General features: G+C 47.2%; 1 protein-coding gene across 1 annotated transcript in view; it reads right to left on the bottom strand.

Moving 5' to 3' along the window:
* Nucleotides 1–364: 364 nt before the first annotated feature.
* Nucleotides 365–23108, bottom strand: part of LOC149339187 (uncharacterized) — a 54206-nt gene continuing 31462 nt past the window's right edge. Inside the window, exons 4-13 of the mRNA XM_089547979.1 lie at nucleotides 20725–20909; nucleotides 16630–16764; nucleotides 13163–13286; nucleotides 12444–12616; nucleotides 9661–9768; nucleotides 7610–7681; nucleotides 4600–4768; nucleotides 2490–2620; nucleotides 2217–2375; nucleotides 365–713 (exon numbers count right to left, since the gene is read on the bottom strand). Coding sequence (XP_089404105.1) covers nucleotides 375–713; nucleotides 2217–2375; nucleotides 2490–2620; nucleotides 4600–4768; nucleotides 7610–7681; nucleotides 9661–9768; nucleotides 12444–12616; nucleotides 13163–13286; nucleotides 16630–16764; nucleotides 20725–20909 — 1595 coding nt within the window. The 3' untranslated portion in view covers nucleotides 365–374. The remainder of the gene's footprint in view (nucleotides 714–2216; nucleotides 2376–2489; nucleotides 2621–4599; nucleotides 4769–7609; nucleotides 7682–9660; nucleotides 9769–12443; nucleotides 12617–13162; nucleotides 13287–16629; nucleotides 16765–20724; nucleotides 20910–23108) is intronic.

Raw genomic sequence — 23108 nt, forward strand, 5'->3', positions numbered from 1 at the left:
GCGTCGCACGGATGTTCTTATCTTGCGCCTGAATGGACCTCAGCGTAATGCACGTGATAATAACAGAAGAGACAAAACATGAAATATATATCACGTCTTCTCTACTTGCTTTTATGATTTCGATTGTTTTACCGTCTTAGAGAAAACAAAATGGAATATTGAGAATTAAATGGAGCTCCACTATAATTGCCCGATTTGCCAGATATTTTTAAAGCAAGGTCACATGAAGTCATAGCAAGGTCTTGAGGCCCGCTCTTTCACAGTCAAACTACACGCACACCTGTCAATTGAAAATTTCTTCGTTCTTTTATACAAGGCACGAGATAGACTAGAGAAGTTTGTAAAGAATCTTCTTTTTTTCTTTTTTTTCACACCTACTTTACAATGCGCTGGAGACGGAGCGACACAACACCGACCATGGCACCGATAGCGAACAGTCCAGCCGCCGCACCCACGAATATAACCGTGTGCACAGTTTTTGAGTGGCCGGCGGTTTCATTCTTCGAGACCACGCTGGCCTCGTGGTGCGCCTGAGATCTGTATAGGAGGGCAGGCAGCGGGTAGTCCAAGGTCACGTTGTGGACAGACCAGCCGGGCTGTCCAGAACGGAACAGCGTGACGGAAGCGGGCCGTCGGGCTGGTTCGTTGCTGGGCAAGAAGTCTTCGTCGGCGCTCCGCAGCGAATGTGGCACGGCCGTGAACTCAATATTCTCCTGGAGAAGAGGAAACGTTTTGTTTTATTGCGAAAGCAATACTACGCTCATGAACGACCTTTCGCGTACCGGCGGCCGGTAGCCATGTTTGACCTTTAGAATGACCTCTGAAGTCATACCAGGGTGAGAGATGGGCTACCAAGTCGAGTCGTCGCGCGGCGGCGGTCGGTAGCCATGCGTGACATTCAAAATGACCCCTGACGTCATACCATGCCTAATGACGTCATAGCGTGACGTCATACCAGGAGCGAGAGACGGGCAACAGCACTCGACTCGTCGGGTAACGGCGGCCGCTTGCCACGGCACGGCGCGCTCTTCCCACTAGAGGCGCTGCATATGCAGTACAAAACACCTGCTTTCGCAACCTACCAGGCTTAACCAAAGCTAAGCTTCCGCCAATTTTTTTAAACCGTCTGGTTTGGTATGAGAGAACGACTGCCTTATTTCGACTATGATCCTTGCCATGTCAAAGGGCGAACGCAGTGATAAGGGGAACGTAGAGCCGCTTCAATTACCGCAAAATACGAATATCACAAGGACATTTTGATTCAATCGAATTTCTATGCTATACAACGCTGGACTCCCTGTAAGACTGCGAACGTAGGAAGGAACTTGAATACCCAGAGAGGTAACCTGGCCGATAGGCAGACAGACGCAGAAACGCGCGGACGGACGGACGGACGGACGGACGGACGGACGGACGGACAGGCCGGCAGGCGGACAGGCCGGCAGGCCGGCAGGCCGGCAGGCCGGCAGGCGGGCAGGCGGGCAGGCGGGCAGGCGGGCAGGCGGGCAGGCGGGCAGGCGGGCAGGCGGGCAGGCGGGCAGGCGGGCAGGCGGGCAGGCGGGCAGGCGGGCAGGTGGGCAGGCGGGCAGGCGGGCAGGCAGTAAGAAAAAATAGTGTATGGTACAGAAAATGATACGAAAATAGAAGTCTCAACCCGCAGAGAGACGGACGGACGGACGGACGGACGGACGGACGACAGACAGTAAGAAAAAATAGTATATGGTACAGAAAAGGATACGAAAATAGAAGTCCCAACCCGGAGCCAGTGAGAACAGATAGGCTTGTGTGCAAGTTGCATTAGACCTAACTGTGTTGCGGTGCTAACCTCAAGCAGCACCAAAGTGAAGGTTTGAATTAACGCGAAAGGTCCGTTTCTAATCTCTCCATGCCATTACGCGCGTAGCGCATTTTTCCACAGTGTTGTGCAGCGAGTCTGCACTAGTATTTCGGAATCTTCGCCAGCTGTTGAAAGTGAAGGAGGGCTGGAGTGCCAATAGCAAAGCGGGGTTTCAACTGCGGTCTCAACTGCGGTCTCAACTGCGATCTCAACTGCAGCATAGGGTCTCAACTACGATCTAGTCCGCTGCAACCTTAAAGAATTTGACACTGACGCTGCATGAGCGAAGAGACCAAAGCAGAGAGTTCCTTCGGTTTCCGTCAAAGACACGCCCGGGAGAAAAGGGGTCACTACCCAGAACATGGGCGAGTTTCCTTACCTGTTTTCCAGGAGCCGTCATAGCGATTTTCAACGCTCCAGCGTCTACGTCTTTCTCAAGCGACCCTTGCATCTCCTCCAGTGTGGGCTCACCCTTAATATTTGGAAACTTGCCGAGTAACACAAACTGAATGTGCAGCTTTTTTTCTTCGTCAAACACCTACGAGCACAAAAAAAGATAATTGCATTCATTATTTCTTTAGTTCGATGATTTGGTAAGCAGATCATACCATCTGCTTCGTACCAATTTAATAATGTATACGAAAAAACTTACAGCTCGAATCCTTCCAACCCTAAGAACTCCAATCTTGCTCTTCAAACTCTGCACTATGTGATGTTTGCACATCGCCAAAAATAGCGGCTCGATGGTGATATTCACTACGTCTTCGTACTTAGCTTCTGGATCTGCAAGGCAAGAATAAAGCAGTCTGAAATACATTAGAAAACTCCCATTAGGCGCGGTTCAGAAGCTCTAGGTAATAAAAAGGGGGTATGCGCGATAGCATATTAATGGATTTCTTCAGCAGCCTGGAGTCTTCTTTGCATATCATTTCGGAGATACGGACGCTATTCTTCATACTATTCAATTTTTTATATTATCTTATATTTATTCTCATTTTTTTACAAAACACGCAAGACCTTCCTTTAACTAAATCGAACGAACTTTCCTCAGTGGTCGAGGAACAGCGCGCTCAGGTCACGACCGACCCTTGGGGCTGTGTTTCGTGTCCCTACGCGACCATGTTCTTTCAATCGTTGTGGGATGTTTGAACTACTTGCACGAGGTCATTTGGTTATGACGTCATGATCATCTCCACCAATCTCGATTTTCTCGACACGCCAACGCCGACTTTGTGTTTTCCGCTGAACGGCACCCTCAACGCTGGTGTATTGAAATATAGGCAACTGTTTTACAGTACATATGTACAGCGCTGCCGGCTCGGTGGCATGACCACTCTACTTTTGGCGGCGGAGGCCAAATTGGGGCAACCGAATTTGAATTCGAGGCCTTGAAGGTGCAGTGAAGAGGAATCTGAACTCGTCTTTTTGCCGCGGGAACTCCATCTACACGTTCCGAGCATTCATAGAAACTTCGACTTATTGCCCTGTGTGGCCGATTTCCCCAATTAAATCGAAATAACGTCCGGCTCCCGCCTTTTTTTTTAATTCTCCCTCGTCCGTTGGGCGGAGTGGACCAACTCGTGCGGTGCCTTTCAGCCAGCTCCGTAGAGGCTTTGCTTTCGCTTTATTTTGTTTTTTTAGGTTTCCGTGAATAAGTAGTTTCATTCGCAGATAGTATAGCCGAAAAATAAGCCCGCAGAAATAAAAATACGCGCGGCCTATTTGCTACTACGGATTACTACGTATTACTCCGTCGATGGCAGAGCGGCAAGCCTCCACGGAGCTGGCTGAAAGGCACTCCCCGCGTTGGTCAACTCCGCCCACCGTACGGGGAGAATTCAAAAAATAAAGGCGGGAGCCGGACGTTAATTCGATTTAATTAGGGAAATCGGCCACACAGCGTAATGAATCGAAGTTTCTAAGGATGCTCGGAACGTGTAGATGAAGTTCCCGCGGCAAAAGGACGAGTTCAGATTCCTCTTCAGTGCACCTTTAACCCACACTGCGGCGAAGAGTAGCCTTCCTCTCAGCCGCGAAGCTCCCAGTCGTCCATAGGCTACTGCAGCTGGTTGGGCTCCATCTGTGGCAGTGGCAGTCATGCATGACGTCATCAATGTGTTTACCAGCTTGCGAACAAGCTGGGGCTCATCACTCATGGTATCCTGAGCATGAGTAGCTGCAAGTACTTTCATTCACTAAAAACAGGCGCACGAAACTCAGTCGGATAACGCCCGCTGTTGGAAAAGCTTGATGCGGATGTCAGTTGAGTGCCGCTGAGTAACATTTGTTAAAATACGCTCACTAAAAATATCCTTCGAGTTACCACGCTAACCTATACCTTCTCGCTACTCATGTTGTTTGCATGCAAAAAGCTGCTAATCTCTGTATTCATCGGTGAGGCTTTTTCACCTTTATAAGGTGATCCGATGGTGTCGATATGTTGTTTTGGAAAGTATTCGCCCTTTTAGGTGAACTTGCTTATTTATGACAAAATAAAAATGAAACGAACACTACCAAACTACACTCACCCATTTTTGCAACAGCAGTATATTGAGTTCAACGTCCCAGAGTGAAATAGGCTATGACAGAAAATTAGCATTATTGTTGCATACGAATTTCTTTACTTAATGAGACTGCAAAAGAGCTCATTAGAACCTCCTTCGACGCCGGGCTAGTGTCGGACATTCTGAAGCTGTTCAAAAGCTAAAAACAAAAACTCTCCATGGACGCCGTTAACCCAAGCAGCGATATATCGTCCTTACACTTCAACTCGAACTGCATCGGGTCTATGTCTTCATCCATGCATTCGGTGACATCGAAGGCCTGTAGGTCTGTCACCCATTTGTTGGCGCTATCGACCCGATAGAAAGAGAACGTCAGCTTCCTCCAGTTTTCGTGAGGTCCTTCCTCATCATGAATGTCATCGGCAGTCTGAAAAGGAGCTCATAATACACGAGGAATACAACTTAGATCAAACTGTTCCTCAGGCATGATACACAGTGACATTAACAACTATCCATATTTATGTCAACAGCCACGCCTGCTTATTATTACATTTACAGGGCCGAAGCTCTAGAAGAAGAGCACGTTTGCAAGAGCACTAAATTAGAGTCACTGGTGCTCCTGTTCCATTATTATGTTTTTTTTTATATTTAGGCAACACAGAACAGTTCCACTACGAGATGCAGAAACGCATGTCTGAAAACATTTTATGTGTACCTAATATCGAATCGATCATGTAATCTGTTAAAGCCGGTTAAAAACAATTTTAGTTTTAGTCGGAGATGCCGCAAAGTTTCCGCTAGAACTTTCTTAATTCGTTGCCATTCTCCTCGGAGAAGGAACCCTGCGATAGCTATATAGCAGCTATTCATCATTCCTCCAGACCATCAGTTTTCAGTAGGCCACCGTGATGCCTCAGTTGTTATGGCGCTCGGCTGCTGACCCGAAAGACGCGGGTTCGATCTCGGCCGCGGTGGTTACAGAGGCCCGTGTACTGTAGGTGTCAGTGCACGTTAAAGAACTGCAGGTGGTCGAAATTTCCGGAGCCCTTCACTACGGCGTCCCTGATAGCCTCAGTCGCTTTGCGACTTTAGAACCCATAAACCAAACCAAACCAGTTTTCAGTAGCAGCATCCTGAAACGATGAGGCTGTTTCTCCGAAAGAAAGTTAGCGTATAGTTGTATTACAGGCCTGACATACAACAAATGGTCCCGGGCTTAAGTTCTGAAAGACCATGCGCTCCCTCCATTATCCTCAGAATCGAATCGAACGGAGTATCAAGGCCGCTAGCACGTGCCCCTTTTACACTACAAACGACAGCAAATAATTTGGTGAGAGCGGAAATTTGAGGGAGCGAGAGCGATGTCTTTCATGGTCAAAATAATGCAAAATAAGTTTGAAACGGCGAGCTGCAATCCACGCCAACAAGGGCCACGGAGCTGAACTCCCAGGGTAGTCGACAGCAGCCCAGAGCGCACTTCAAAACGTGTTTCCCCCTTTCCTCCAGCCCCTCGCCACGACGTCTTTTTCGCTGCCGGCTCTTCTGCCTCACACACTTCGTGACAAAATCTTTTGCGCTACGTATGCTTACCGCATTTAAAAAAGCAAGGCAAGGAAAAAAACATGAATTATAAATTCACTGTTTCTTCGCTTTAATTAACTACAACACTAAAGTCAGCCTCCCTGAAGAGCCAGAATCACAACGAGCGAAGAAGCAGCGATTACACTGCATTTTTTTTTTCATGCCTCTCGTGACCTTTTCTCTTCCTTGACGTCACAGCCGTCTTTCGGCAGTTTCGAAAACCCATACACGTGAAAGTGGAAATTTAACTCTAAATTATTTAGAGATTGTAGGCGAATGACACGTGGTGATCAATGTATAGTAAGTAGTGTCTCACGCACAGTTACAAAGAAGAGAAAATGCCGCCGAAATTTGGCTCATAACACACGTTCAAGAGGAGCGGCGAGGACCGCCACCTTCGCTCTGTCGCTTTGTGGGGAAACACAATGCAAGCTACGGCGACGTTACGCGACGAGTACCAGCGGAGGTGCGCTTTCTTTCAATGCCTGCGGATTCAGTCTTAACGAACACTCTCGTAATATGTCGCCTTGATCCGCTTGTAAATGAGCAAACTAAGCCAACTGCAAATTATGGGCCTTGACCGAAGCAACCCATGGGCTATGGGGAGGCAGAAGTGGAGAACTCAGAAGTAATTAAGGCCAACAGGCGTTCTTCAGCGTCCACAGACATCGCACAGCACGCGGGCGCCTGTTGTATTTCGCCTCCATCGAAGTAAACCGCCGGGATGAACAAACTACGCAAGTGAGCATATGCGCTTCGAATGATTCTGCACCGACCGCTGGAGGCCAGCGGCACTGGGAATCGGCACTAGGGATCAAGTGCCAGTAACCCGCAATGCGCGCCGATATCCCGCTCCAGATTTTGTTAGCCCTTAGTTAACGACAACCACATTGCTGTCTTTAGTTGCGCTAGCAACACTATGCCAGGTTTTCGCCTCGCCGCGTAGCCGGTGGCCGGTAGGTAAGAATGGCCTTGAACAGCCGTTGCCTAGCAAATGTGTCAGCCAAGCTCCGCCAGGTGGCGTCGCCGTCGTCGGACACCGCGCCGCTGCCGCGCGCGTAGTCGCTCGCTCCCGCCAGATGCGTGCTCTCCGCCGAGGTAGAGGGCGAGGAGGTGGCGATTCGTCTCGGTGGAATCTTGTTACAGAGAGCACTAAAGAGAAGCAACGGCGACAGGACCAAGCTAAAAAGAGACAACGCGCTCGAGAGACAGCAGAAGAACGCGCTGTACGACTGGAAAAGCGTCAAAGCTAATGCAACTGACCAGGCCTAGCCAGAGCTAAAACACGTGTAATTTTTTTTTCTCAGTTTTACAGCTGTGCCTCGCAGCCATGCCAAAAAGGACATTTTCAGTACGATGGCGGTGCAACGGCAGTGGCAGTGACCAAGTCGGCGTGCTAGCTGAAAGATGACGTCACGCGGCAGGAGCAATATGGCAAACCGGAAACGGCCAGCGGTTATCTGAGTGGTTAATCGCGAGGAGACTTCGGGCTGACGAACGAAATTTTCTGCCAAGACAAAAATAAAGACAAGGCAAGCGACGAGAGCAAAACACTCCGTGCGACGGCGCCACATGCAGCCTTCACGCGAGAATTCGCCTAAATGGAGCTCTGCCTTTTAAGGTGGCGGGTGACGGGGCACCGAATTTCACGCCCACGCCACAAGAGACCGGAATTAAGAAGCCTTACCTGGGAGTGGTAGATTTCCAGACTGACCAGAGGAAGGCTTGGAGAGTCCCACATGCCAGTCGTTGGCTTTTCCTGAAGAGTTTCAGAGTGTTTTTCAGTCAATATGCACAGACTTCAATATTTGACTCAGTGGAACAAAGCGAAATTAAGACCTCCGATTGCTGTGAGTGTTTTAATATCTCGTGAAAGATACTCTCAATATTCGTAGTGGACAGCAGAAGCAAACTCGGTTTTGCCTTGCACTTATGTGAGAGGTCCTAGACTCGAGCGAACGCAAGACTCCACTTTTTTACCTGCACAGGGTTAAACCACCATTGCTCGCTTACTGAGCTAAGCCGGCACACATCAGTCCTTGTCAATTGCTCTGTTAGTTTCGATTGTTACTGACTGGCTTGTTTTTCCTTCGTCGACAGCTTTTGCACGCCAGTTTCGTTTGCTGTTTCGTCCTAGTCACGTGTTAATTACAAACTGAAAGTATTTCAGGCACTGTGATGCGTTCCTTTTGTATGGTTAGTAATGATATTCCACGATTAAGTGCTACTTCAAAGCCCTTGAGGAGAACAGGGCGGATGAGATATGGTCGCTTTGTATGACTTGCAATACACGAAATACGTTCACTATTTGAGTAAACTAGCCCTTGAATCCCCGAGAACTGTTTTACTTGCTCGCACATGGGTCGACCTGCTGTTCAAAAATCGCATTCTCCTAACTTAAGGTTCGGCCAGTGCGGGAATCACGGCCAAGGCAGGCGTAGACTGCTGCAAACGTAGACAAGCAAGGTAGGCAACGACGCTAGTGGCGCTGCTGAGAAAAGCCAAGTCATCATTCCGCCCTAATGCATTTACAAACTACGGCAGTTAATACCATTAATTACCGCACAAAAGTTTCACAAGCCTGCACCTTGTCAATAGAACCACGAAAAAGGCTCTGTCTACCGTGTTCTCATCACAAAAACGAAATTTCCCCCCGTCGCTCAGCCTCATGGGAATATCGGCAGCATTTAACTATTTAACCACCAGCCCCGAGCTGTACTCCTCATGGGAGACTACCAATATCACCAATGACTAGTCACACCCGTCATGCCCGATGTTGCGCTGCTCCCCTTGCCATATCAAGTGCTTTGATTGCCATTTTCAGCACTTGGGGGTGGTAGTTGGCCCTGAAACACGTTTCACGCCTTCAGCGCGTGTTTTAAGCCTGACATCAGTTCTTTTCGCCAAAAATCACCAACAAATTTGGCGATTTTGATACATTTTTCGAGATTTTACGGACAAAGGGTTAAGCTAGCCGGCGTGTTGCGTGCGCAGGCGTCGAAAAATAGTACGGCAGCACACAAGACCGATGTCACCGTAATGTGAGCCAGATAATGGGGAAAGCAGCAAAAGCGAAACGCCGTACTTTCCGCACACCCTTTGAAGGTGACAGCCGTCGAGGTACGACATCGAAGACGCTGCTGAGGTTGAAGTTGTCTGTTTCGGGCAAGGTTTCGAATTCACACTCGATGCGCAATTACGCCGCCTCATGTGCTAGGTCATCATTACGCCGACGCAGCTGCGATGTGTTTTAAGCTGTACTAGTGGACTTCACTTAGTATAATGTTGGAAGATCGTAGATTCTATCGGTCCACCTATGCGACTTTTCATTTTTTGTTCTTTTCTTGCCGGTTCCCGAATTTGTGGAGTCGATGTATAAGGCACATTGACCAATATGCGATTAACTATGGCATATGCGACAATGAGCTATGAAGTACTGTGCAAGAAAGCAGACAAGAAAATGTGTTGCCAACGCAACACTGCTTGCACTACGTCGCGATATCGAAAAGCCTCAGCGAGATTTGCTATGCGCAAGCTGAAGAGCTGCTCTGCAGTAAGGATATTGTTGTTCCACTCAAGATACGCGAAATGCAACACACAAAATCGATGGTGTTCCACTGACACCTACACATCCTCAAGAATAGACTGTCACATAAACCGCCGACCACTGACGGCAGGCGCAACTACAGTGAGCCCATGATTATCTGCTTATATTGACCTATCACTATTATGGCTTACCTTTTGCTCTCTGACGCACCATTCCCAGACAGTGGTGATATTCTCTCCGGGAGGCCAGTCATTTCGTCGGCCCTGCCACACGTTGCACGGGATCCCTCGCCTGCGTGTCTACCAAGAACCAAAGCCGGGGCCCTTGAGCTGCTTGGCATTATCCACAATGTACTCGTTCGTACTATTTAAATGTACAGCGTCATTAGGTGGCTCTCAGCAATACACCGTATATACCCGACTTCTACTATTATGAAATGAAGCTTAGGATCTAACTCACAAGCATGTCGAGAAGAGAACGGCTGATGTAGCGATAATGTTTGGTAGTCTTTCCTAAACGTTTTATAACTAGAAGCATGTGTGATGATTCAAAAAATTGAAGCACTGAAAGCTCTGTCGTGTTCTTTTAGCTGCTTTGATTCTTACACTTCGCAGTCGCTGTTTAGCGTCGGGTCCCTCTTGTTCCAGTTATGTGAGGTAGGGTGAGAATAAATTCCGTTTCGGCTCGCGTCCATTTATCACCTGCTGCTTGGCCTGTGCATCCTTTCTTCCGTACGTACATGGCTTGCGAGTACAGGACATGCACGTTTGTCTCTGACTTGTGCGCCTTTAATCTACGGCTTCGGTTAGACTCCATAAAATTATGTGGACTGCGCTGGACACAAGAAGTGTTTCGGCTTCAGACCATTCTGCCAAGCGTGTGCTATATGTATCCTCTCACGCATTGTGCGGCGCACGCTGACAGCTTTTGCACTAGGCCTGATCTACTTGTCTGCACAATGCAAAAGATAAGTAAACTTTGAGGTGCAGTTGAGGAAATACTTGGAAAGGAAGTCTCGCTATACAGCTCAGCTGTCTATAGAGCATGTGCTAGGCGTTAAAATATTGCGTTATGGCCCATGTAAAGCCCCCCAGTTTCAAGCTTTATATTGTTGAAATCCGCGAGCTAAATATCGGCGCTGTATGTGAGCTCAGAATGGAAAGAAAGTAATTTTATTCAGCTTTTTTCGATATTCATTTGTTTCTTTCTTAATCATGCTTTATATTACTAAAAAAATCAAGGAACAGAAATAACTGGTGATTTCGTAGGGCATGCAGTACATTACTACCACGAACAGTTGATAAGGAAAATTCTCCACCAAACAAACATCTTTCTCATAAGTTTTCTTGACGTTTACTGCATAGGCGAATGCATCCTCAGCATCTCCGTCAAAGTGCATACTAAGCCTTGTGGGAGTTTTCTAGCTTAACTGATAAGTTTGCGGAGCCTGATTCCCCAAACAACGTTTGCTAGCCATTGGAAGCGCGCAGCACAAGTAGTAACGTGAGGCAGGCCTACATATTAGGAAGAATAAAATGTCTCAGCCTGCGCCGCTATTTATAACACGCTTAACCTAACCTTATATATTACTGAATGCATCCAAAAGAGCACAAATTTCATTTTGAACACTCTAAGGTGAAAAACACAATAGGGAACAAACAACTCGGACATAAATTTCTGCGGAGAGGGTCCAGTGATGCTGCCATTAAAACCAAAATTTTCATTGAGTCGCACAATACGAAATGGTTTGAATGAAATATGAGGTCGTCATTCATCCTATCAGGCTCGCTTCGGAAAGCTAGTGTTCGAACCCGTTTAGTCAAGCCCCACCCGGATGCACGGCGGCTTTTACCGTGCTCCACCTTAGACTTCCTATGTTCCTGAAGTATCGCCGCAGTATTCACCAGGCAATTTCCTCTAGCTAATCGGTCCATGACAGCATTTAATTTTCAAGCCCTGAGCTGCTGGCGACAAAAGTAGAGAGATTGAATTTCCTGACGCTGCACTTTGCCTGTTGGAGGCGACGTATCTGAGTACTCTGCAGGATAAACTTCACCTACCGAGGTTAGTTAGTTAGCTCGAGCTGACATCGCACAGCACAGGGCGTTTTGATTTTTTTTCCGCAGATGCGGCCGCCGCGGCAAGGTTCCTTCCCGCTAGACTCAGCAGAAGAACGCCAAATCCACTAATAGTTAGCGGATGTAGTTTGCATTCGGCTTCCATCGCATGGCGACCCATACGGCCATGTTCCGATGGAGGTTAAATGAAAGATGCCCGTGAACCGCCGTGGTGGCTCAGTGGTTAGGGCGCTCGGCTGCTGGCCCGAAAGACGCGGGTTCGATCCCGGGCGCGGCGGCTGATTTTCTATGGAGGCGAAATGCTAGAGGCCCGTGTACTGTGCGATGTCAGCGCACGTGAAAGAACCCCAGGTGGTCGAAATTTCCGGAGATCTTGACTACGGCGTCCCTCATAGCCTGAGTCGCTTTGGGACGTTAAACCCTAATAAACAAAACCAAAGATGCCCGTCTATTGTGCCCTGCACGGGCACGTCAAAGAACCCGAGCCGGCCATTATTACTCGTCAGCCCTCCACTACTGCGCCACTCTTTTCGCTTATGACGAGCTCACCTCGACATGGGTGAATGGCTTTCTGAACGGCTTCTGACGCACAGGGTTCGTCAAATATTTTCCTTTTATAACATGGATGGCAGTGGTGCTTCTTATACGGTACCAAAATGAGCCATTTTGGTATAGTTTTTTTTTTAATATGCCCTTAAAAACATTTTTCGTTCCACCACAGAGAAAACTATTTATCTTTTAACTATTATTATCTAATATTTCTCTTGTTGTCTTGCCTTTCAAAAGTAGATTAGTAGCATAACACGACCGACCAATGCACGCCACTATCCTCTTCTTCCTCGCTTTCGGAATATTTGCTTTTTTTGAGACACTTCGCGTGTATTCTGCCCATTTACCTTCTTCTTGAGGACGTACTTGGTCCGGTCTGTGCCGAAGAAAAGATCAGGCGAAAGCTCTGACATGTGTTGAAAATCTATAATCGCCTCTTTCATGAAAGGCAGTCTTTTCAGCTTTCTGCGCTGGCACCGCGTTTTTCCCTTGCTGATGCTTTGTATGTCGAACACAAGGCCTGCGTTTGAAAAAGAAAATACAAACGTGATTTAGGACATTGCTCAGTAAATAAATTTAACTCAGTGAACCCATTGAGAAAACAATAGAAGATGTCTGTGGTGTTCATTTTTCGTTAATTTTCCAATTCTTATTACTTCAAAATGTGAGCCGGAAACTAACTTTCTCGCAGCGTTTCCTTTAAGGTCGACCTTTTTTTTCTCTCTCTTTAGCTCTTCAATAACGCGACTATCTTTGTTACGACATTGCTCTGTAAATAAATTTAACTCAGTGAATTCACTGAGAAGACAATAGAAAATATCGGCGGAGTTCATTTTCTATAAATAATTTCGCAGTTCTTATGAATTGAAAATGTGAGCAGGAAACTAGTTTTCTGGCAGCGTTTCCTTTAAAGCCGACCTTTTTTTTCTCTTTAACTCTTAAATCACGTGACTACCTTTGTAAAGAATTCATGAAATGAGCTTGCGAAGCACGACGTCAACTGTAGAACAATATGAGCGCATGTCTCGAGCTCCGCACCCGCGTTCGGCAAGCTCGGCACTCTCACCGGAAATTCCCGAAATGATTCGGGTTACTGACTTCACGCCCCTCGGTACGGTGATGTTGTTGAAATATGCCGTCTCTGGCGTGAAGTCGATCCGATAGAGCCTCTCCAAGGTGTCCATGTGAACCTAAAAAAAAAAGCCTACATTTCACCTACTGCATTTTTACAGATTTCAAAGACCCATTGATATGAGCTCATGTGACAATTGTCTTTGCTTCTAAGATAATCTCAATTCCTATGCGCCATCCCTTTGTTTCTGGGGAAAAAAATGATAGCAGCGCTGAATGCCGCCGTTAAGAACCCTTGAACGCAAAGTTAAGCAAAACACTCACCCGTCCACGATTGTACTGCTTTGTTTCAAGACTTCACGTCTGGGACCAATCGCAGCTTGCTGGAAAAAGCCAGAGCCCGTGTTCTGCCTTCGGCTATCGCGAGGACTGGTTCATGTGAGTGTGCACGGGCTGGCTGAAGCAAGCTAAGCGTTTCCACTTTTCAGGTGCTATACAAAACGTTCAGTCACGCAGTTTACGTTCGTTACCCTATCGACGTACAGAAAGCTTCCTTTTTACCGAGATTTCGAGAACAACCTTTGGAAAGAAAGAACACTAAACAAAAAAAAAACAGATACTATACCCAAAACCCCGACACACTTTTAAAAAATACATTGTCTTTTTGGGAAAAGAGAATTTCGATGTCATCGTTTTTCGGCGCTCCTACTACGCACAGTGGTGATGTCGAGGTACCTTCTCCGCTTTGACACTTTCGGATATGAACAAACAGTGACGAGCCTAAATAATCCAAGTTCTCTAGCCCTACCTGCGGTGTCGGAAACTACGCAGCGAGAACCGGAGGGGTCGAGTCAAGCGCGTGTGGCTAAAGACACATGCTTCGCTCTCTTGAGGGCTGTTCTAACGGCTCGTTACGTCGTAGCTAAGCGCAGGACCGTTTCCTCATCTCCAGCCAATCGATGCGTGCTTCTAAAGTCACTGTTTGCTGTTATCCTCGTCAGTTGAACTAAGTCAGCATCTTTAAAATACGAACACAATCCCTCCTTAGCACAAAGACAAACGGATAGCCCCATATTTAGGCTTTCATAACAGAAATGTTGCGATTGTCGATTATCTTTTTCCAGAAAAGAATGAGGCTACAATGACGAATTTATCAATCTTCAGGGATATGAGTGACTAGCTTTTGTTCATTTGCGTATATGATCGAATGTGCTCCACAGTGGCAACAACAAATTGTTTATAGGATTACCGCGCATCGATGTCGCAATCCTCTGAAACAATTAACCACTGCGTGAAACACAGTACGTGGATTGAGGCGATAATTATTTGACTATTTTATTTACTACTAGCAACGGCCAAAATAGGCTTTCGCTGGGTTGGGACATATGAAGAATATATAAACACTCGAAAAATTGGAGCTCACAGAAATCATCTAAACAGTATGACAATATGGACTTCCCTGGCATACTGAAATCAATTCACTCGGAAGAATAGACAAAAAAGTTCAAATTCCTGCCTGAAAAACAAACTTAGAAATAATGGTTGAGAATGCAGTGATAGATGTGAAGTCATCAAGCGCTTGAGAAAACAGGCTCACTTCACGGATTGCGTACGTGAAAAATGATAAATGGTAAGTGTCTATGTTAAATATGTCTATGTATTGTATTTATTCCTAGAAGTTTTTGACCTTCTTAGCAGCATATATTTCCTCTTGTCGATTCTCAGCATGTTCCTGAAGAGTTTGTACAAATACTTTTAGCTGTCAGAACATAGCCCGCTTGATAATTGTAGGTAGGCGAGCCCTAGCCAGGAGTTCTAAAGGTGAAAAGCAGAGGTTCTGTTTGTAGTAAATAAATGTCCCCTCTTTGCGCTGTATGTTTCCTCATTTACTGGTGCTTACCTTCGTGCATGGGAACCACGATACTATGCCATATTCGAGCAACGGTCGGGTTATCTAACTATACGCCGGAAGTTTTGTATCTGGAGAAGCTGCTTTTGAAGCGAAAAGCTTCACTAGGCTAGTCAACACCGGGTGTGGCGTATGCTCCGTGATCAGAATTAGCCACAGCTCCGCGTGCGCGGAACCGAATGACGTCACAGAAGAGGCGCAGGTGGTCGGAGCGGCCGCCGTAACTACGCCGCCTGACCTTAGCCGCGCGCTACGGCGCATGTGCGCCGCCTCCTCACCGCCGCTTACTACTGCGCGCTCGCCTCCTCGCCACCGTTTTACCTTTCGTTGCAGCCGCGTGTTTACCACAGTTACTACGCATGCGGAAGGAGGGCTGTATAACGCGCTTGCCTCCATCGTTATCGTGGTGCTCCCAGTGCATTGTGCGCGAACTGCGACAGCCATGACGCAAACAAAGCATAACGGCAGCTTTTCGCTTGTTTATCCAGGCTTAATCAGAGCTAAGCACCTGCCGATTTTTAAAGCGAAAGCTTTACTACTTGCACTTTCAGCCTTTGCCGTGGCGCGGTGGTGCCACCATTGACCTTTAGTTGACCTCTGTGTGACGTCATGTGTGTCATAACGCCGAAGAGAAGGGCGACCGACTCGCGCCGTCGCAAGCCGCGGCGGTGCCACCACCGGCGCCTAACTCCTGCGCTCTCCGCTAGGAGCGCAACAGGTGCTTTGTGACGTCACGCCGAAGAGAAGGGCGACCGAATCGCGCCGTCGCAAGCATGGATGGTCGCAAGCCGCGGCGGTGCCACCACCGGCGCCTAACTCCTGCACTCTCCGCTAGGAGCGCGATTGTGGCGTTACGCTGAAGAGATTAGGCTCGACTCACGTCGCTAGAAAGCAGTAGCTGTGCCAACCACCAGCGGCTTAACATTGCTTCGCGATCTCGCGCCGTCCGCGTGTCCGTGTGTCGCTCCGTCCGGCGGCCTGACTGGACTGGATTGGATTGGATTGGATTAGAATAGATTATATTACATTGGATTGGATTGCATTGGATTGTGTAACAGATGCATCGCCACAAGTCCAACCACAAGCACCACCACCAGCTACACTACCAGCTGAACAATGGCGTAGGTACGGATATTGCTTTCGCAATTACCGGGCTTAACCAAGCTAAGCCACAGCGAATTTTTATTGACTCTTTCAAGGAATAAAGGATGGAGAGGGCGGTGCTAGCAACTTAAGACACGTGTTTCATCCATTCTAGGTTTTCAGTCATTATAATGCTAAGATATTTAAGTTCATCAACCGTCTTATTTCAGCGCAACAGATGAAACACTGAAATTTCAAGCTTCTTTTAATACTCACCCTATATTCATGCTACCCAAATCTCCAGAGTGAAATAAAGTATAGTGCCACAGACATATCGTATCCCTCTTTCAGCTAAGATTAAGACCGCACAACGTTGAAAGGTCGTCGCGCAGAGAAGACATTTTGAAGATAACGTGATATTCCCACAGTATAACTCAGTGCGAAGTATAGGGTAAAGAATGCGTACTTACACGGGAATCAGCTAAATAATTCAAGCCATCCTCATCCAGAGTGACTTCGGCCGAATAACTGATGTAGGTTAACGGAGATGTGTCCAGCTTCCACTCTTGGGAAACGAAGTTTTCGCAATACACTCCGTCAGGGTACTGCAAAATAAAAGAAGCCGTTTTTTTTTTCGCAAATAACTTTATTACAGAAAAAAAAATAAAACCGCAGTTTGACGCATATCAACTCATTCCAGGTACCTTTGTATTAGCTACAAACTACGACGGTTATTGTTGAACACACGGAAGACACGCCTTTAGCCGGGTTGAACATCTTTAATGGCGTCGTTTTTACCAGGCCTAGCGTAGTACACCTACGTTGCCTGAGCGAGGCAAGCCATTCTGCTCGTAATCTTAACCGATACGGTGCCATATATTCTCAGAGATAGCAAGCATTTAGCCTCTCTGTTCACTGCGGAGTTTGGTACGTTTTAGAGCTTTTACTGTTACCAGTCTGTCAATTGCAGTTATTTTCTGCATCCTAGTCTTCATTCCGTAAAACGCTAGCCGTGATTGATAACAGCAGCTCTCTGTTAAAACCACAGGTTTTGGGCCACGCTTGGAATGCAGAGAGCTCGAAGGCTAAGCTAACTACAGCTCTGTGACACATTACCAAAAACTCGGGACAAGCGCTTCTACAGTCTGATACAAGTCAACAACGCAGCGGCTTTTCCCCATCAGACGAGGCCCTTCCAGCCAATGGCGTTGGCCGATTATCATGGTGGTAGTGGTGGTTACTGTAAAATATTCTCCCCAGAATATTTCATAGTAACCACCACACACTTGCTTTAATAAAGTCTCTCTCTCTCTCTCTCTCTCTCTGGGGAGAAGATACTGGTCCCGGCGTATGTTGGCCGTTTAGTGGCATCACTCTTGGGGACCAGGGGAAGGGGGAGGGAATGGAGGGGGGGGGGGGGAGGAGCGTTATCATGACCCTGCTAGCGTGGCAAAGCAGGAAGCGGCGCCACACTGGAGAGAAGGGTCTATACCCGACCATAGAGTGAAGAGATTATCCTCTTTCGTCTACCACTTCCTGCTTTGTGACACTAGCAGGGTCATGAAAATCGGCCGACGCCAATGGCTGGAATTGTGTCCTTTGTCGGGGAAAAGACGCTTCGTTCTTGAGTTGTATCCGAATATGGTTCCTTTCGCTGCCAGTGTGTGGTGCATGGCTTTGAATATTCAAAAATAGCGCGTTCATCATTCGTGACGCAAAAAAGAAAGACAATCACCGAATGGATGCACAACGTGATAGGCCGGTAGGCTTAGCGGCGCTGTCGGGCACTGTCCCGAATTCCTGGTAATGCTAGTCACCGTTCGACGACACTCTACGACGCTGTACTTAATTACGCTGTTTTTTCGTACGGCACTGCGCTGCAGAACAAAATGGAGTGGTATAAAGAAATTTACATGCCATTTCACATCGCGCCTGAACAGGCTTGCATTGTGCAATTTGGGTGCGCTTGTTAAACAATACATGATTGAGCTCTTAGCAGAAAAGACTTTCTTGCTGGCTCGCGTAATGCGCAACAGCAGTTGACCTCAAAATTTTAGTAAAATATTCCTGTTTATAAACTGTATAATGCTATATTACCTTCAGGGTAACCCGACTTTTCAGGCACTGGGCTGGGCTGTAACAGCGCAATGCGGCGCAGCAGCGGGAGGTACCGATCGATGCAGATATGTACAACGTGTGCGCATTAGACTTAATTTAAGATGTGTGGAGTCCAACATCCCTAAGCCATATAAATGAGCTTTGAGGGATGTCATAGAATTGCCTCCTGCTCATATGTACGGTCGTGAGCAGACTACAGCTCAGACCTCATGAATTTCAGCCCTAAGAGCAAAGCTGTCATTTTTATGAGCAAAAGCTAATTTCTTTACTACTTGCCTGCTAAGTAGTGAGCTTGTCAGCTTTAACTTTGGTTTTTATGGGGTTTAACGTCTCAAAGCAAATTAGGTTATCAGGAACGCCATAGTGGAGGGCTAAAGAAAAATTCGACTACCTGGCGTTCTTTGAAGTGCACTGACTTCACACAGTACACAGGCTTTTAGCATTTTGCTTTCATGTAAATGCGACCGCTGTGGCCGGGATCGAACCCGCGTCTTTCGGGTCAGTAGCCGAGCACCATGACCGCAGAGCCACCTCGGCGTCCATCATTGACTTTGATTTTGCACAATAGCAGTCAACAGTTAGTTCATGTCTGACTACGCGTTGCGAGATGCTATGAGCCCTGAAATGTAGTAAACATGAATATTAAACTCTCTATACGTTCCGGTCTTTCTACGGCCGGCGACGGTCGCGTAAGCGTGCATGAGCCTGATAGCATATTATCTGCATTTATCTTTAATCAAAAGACGCTAGTGTAACAAATGTATGACCTTTCGTAGGAAAGTTGAAAGGCTAACTGCCGCGTTTTTAGTTTAATTATATTCATTCGTTCAAGTGCAGTTAGAACATGATGGGCCAGTATCAAAGCATTGATGATCAAATGCTGAGTCAGAGGATCGTCGGTGTTAAGATATCCGGTCAAGCTGCAATTTCGGTACCGGCTTGCAGTCACTGCGCAACCTTCGAGACTTTTGAAATACTAGTGTCAGTTACAAGCCTGAAATAAATGAACTACAGCAACTTGAAAAATATGTTCGTACTCTACATCCTCCTGACAAATATCTCATCACTCCCAGCTACTGGCCAGATGCGGCTCAGTTCTCTCCTGAGACGTGCCTATTCTTTCTTGTGCCATCTCCGTCCCTCCCCTGCACGCTCTCAGTTTCCCTGACGCATGTGTTAATCAAGAACATTCCCTCTTCTCCTCTTTTGTTGCTACTCAGTCTCCCCCTTACCCATACCCCCCTTCCCCAATGTCTTAGGCCTTGGTAGCCTGGCGTCAGCGCACCCCCCAGCAAGCCTTGGCGACTCTGGCGCTGGACCACGTCGACGCTTAGTGCTGCGTCACAGTTATCTTTCCCTCTATGTTTTGCGCAATGCCCAGCATCGCCCAACCCTTTTCGGGCGCCGCTCCAAACAAAGCTCCCAGTCGCTAGTGCCTTCCAAGATCTCCACACGCAGCTAAGATACCGTGTACTAGAAGAGGCAACGCACTTCCTCACCAAAGCAGGATTTCGCCACCCTGGTGTAGTACTTGGCCGCAACCATCTATGAACAACCCAATTAACCCTCGGCCCTCAAACCCCAGTGGCTGCGAAGCAGCTGACCGGGGCGGCGGTCAGACTTGTTACGCAGCGGAGGGTGCTAAGAAGAAATAGGCTGGAATACGGTGGCCCCATCTGGTGAAAGACAGGGTTAATTGGAGAGACATTGAAGAGGCATTCGCTCTGCAGTGGACGTAGTCAGGCTGATGATGATGATGATGAGAAGAGGCAGTGTGCATTGGGCGTTTGTCCCTACCATCGGACAACGAAGCGATGGCGCTTCAGTCGGCCACTCTCGAACGCGTTGTTATGGCATCGCTAAGTTCTTCCACAGATTCGGTAACTCGCGCTGCGGCGCCCACCTGGTGCTTAAAAAGACGAAATATTTCTTTCCAATTAGCCAGACAGTGGGCCAAGAGTGATTTAGGTGAAAAAATCCACCAAGACGATCACTCGATTGTCCTGGTAATACTAGCGATCATCATCATCCTCATCATCATCAGCCTGACTACGCCCACTTCAGGGCAAAGGCCTCTCCCATGTCTCTCCAATTAACCCTGTCCTTCGCCAGCCGCGGCCACCATATTCCCGCAAACTTCTTAATCTCATCCGCCCACCTAATTTTCTGCCGCCCCCTGCAGCGCTTGGCTTCTCTTGGAATCCACTCCGTTACCTTTAAGGACCAGCGGTTATCTTGCCTTCGCATTACATGCCCTGCCCAAGCCCACTTCTTCCACCTGCTTTTGGGGCGCTGAGGTCGAACACTCTTTAAAACGAGCCGTTGGTGACGACGCCGCTAGGAACAAGTGGAAACAACTGCCCGTTACAGTGTCTATTCTAGGTCACTGTGTCTAAGTGGTCTGTGCAGCGTTCGAGCTCGCGCGCGTGAAGCTTCACCTTCCTTACCTCGAGATCATCGCCGAGCACCGCGTCGTGGGTGAAGTGAAGTATCTCCACGACGTTGAGCTGCGTGGTCGTTTCGGTGCTGTTATCGCCGGGCCTAGTGGTGTTTTCCTCGCGGCAGAGCCGCAGCTCCAGGGGCACGTTCCGCTCTTGAGACATTGACGACCACGAATTTTCTTCCGTAAAATCTGAACCGCGAGGGATGCGGAGAAAGGAGAATTCATTTAAGACTTCCAGCTTGGCTTATCGGTGAAGGTATCATGTTTCGCAAGAAAAACAGCCCAAAAAACGAGGGACGCAGCACCGTGTTTGCCGCCTCTTTCATTTGTCCGCTGTAGTTTTATGCTGGTTTTCTTGTCAGACATGAAATTAAGGCAGCTTTGGGACTATCATAAATCCCTTTATAATATTTTACAAGAGTGAATTACTTGGCGTTAGTCTTTTACACGAACCACGGGCAACTGCTGGTCGCTTTCGAGCTCGTTCAACCACATGGTGTTGACAGCGATTGTCAAGAATACGCAATGGGTGAGTGAATTTTGGAATCAGCTTAACTTAATCAGTATGCACGAATTTTCTACCTTAACAAAAATTGGTGCTGCAAGAAGTGAGTTATTTCGTGCCAACAAGTTTGGAGGAGCATATGGCTGTGCTCATTTCATCTTCCTGCATGTAGGCTAAAGAAACCACGTTCCGAGCTTCTTTAGCTACCTCTGCATGTTGCCTCTCGGTCAGACGGGGAAATAATAAAAAAAATTCAGACGTATTCCTTGTATGCAATACCTGCTCATAAAAAAATATCGAAACACCTATCTCAGATAAGATATACCAAGTTTTATATTTTGTGACGCTCATGGAAACACACGAGCGCTACAGAGTCAAGAGGGCTGCCTCAATAAAGAAAAGGGCTCGCTCATGCTCGCAGGGGGCGCTCTCCGGGTTCTTTCAGTATCCGCACAGTTGTCGACGCCCGAGAGATCGCCGTATTTGAGGCGCCAGCATTCATAGATAACGAAGATAACGTGACCGGGATAACGAAGTCAACCTATCCATAGGTCACTTTCACAGGGAAGTCACCTATGGATAGGTTTTTAGTAGGCAGACCATGTACACTAGAAGTTTCGTAAATTTTTATTTGAAATACGGGTTAATTCTAAAATAGCACTGCTTCAAAGGAAACTGCATAGGTTTTAGAAATCAACGATCTTAAGAGAGTCGAATGCGTGAAACTTGCAGGTAAAGCATGCTAAGTCTTTTTGGGCTAGCTCTTCAAATAGTGAAGTACTCGCCGATTAAAATCCGGACGCCCTTCAAGCTTCTCCGCAGCGCACAACGCCAAGTGGGGGGGAGCATGATGACGTCATCGAAGGTATCGGTACATTTCCAACGCACAAACGCCTGCTTTGAAGTAAAAAAACCAACGCCACCGAAGGCAAACCCTGCCGAGAGTTATTTGGTAGCGTCCAACGAGCCAGGGCAGGGTGTGGCTGGCGACAGTGGTAATTGGAAATCATACCTTCCGTGACGTCACGTTAAACTTTTCTGCATTCCTTCGGTGCATTGAGGAGAAGCGCAAAATTCAATCGCCCATTACGTCACTGTTTTAAATGCTAGTCCAAAAACACTTGGCATGCTTTACCTATAGCCTATATAGATTTAAATCCTTTAGTATCGCGAAATTCTCGAAAAAGTGCTGCAGTTGCCCTTTAAGGTTCTAAAAAAAGGTTTAAAAGGAAATAACCGCCGTAATATTCTGAGCTCGCTGGTGCCTGCCACCACTACGATTCAAAGGGGGCGCTTATACCAAGCATTGTGAATTGGCTCTTTTTTTTTTCAGGCAAACAGCACAAAGCGGACCCACTGGCATTGTGCACCACCTCAGTGATTTTATTTATTTATTTTATTTATTTATTTACATATACTGCAGCCCCGATGGGGCTATTGCAGGAGTGGGAGGAAGAAAAAAAAGAAAAGGAAGAGAGGGACATCATATTCAAAAGTGAACGCAGTTAAAAATACAGAACAGTAATTCAACAGACTAATTACAGATTTGCAACAAGGTTGAGAAATAAGTTTGATTCCAGGGAGCGTACGTCACCGGGTAGGGTAAAGATTTCAATCTTTCGATAACACATGGAAAAAAAACTAAATTTGAACACGTCAGTGCGCACGTGAATGGGTGTTACATTCAATGGGTGGTAGCTCCTTGTAAATGAAGGTTTTGAAAATTGCAAATACTCAGACAATGAAGCAAAGCGGGATGAATTAACAATACCATAAATATATTTTAAACACTCATTGTCACGGCAAGAACAAAGCCGGGAAAGGCCTATGGCAGGAAGAGTGGATGAAGGTGAAAATTTTCTGTCATACCGTCGGCAAATAAA

The sequence above is a fragment of the Amblyomma mixtum genome, chromosome 6 (assembly GCF_055824585.1).
Source record: "Amblyomma mixtum isolate Tamu chromosome 6, ASM5582458v1, whole genome shotgun sequence".
Lineage (NCBI taxonomy): Eukaryota > Metazoa > Arthropoda > Arachnida > Ixodida > Ixodidae > Amblyomma > Amblyomma mixtum.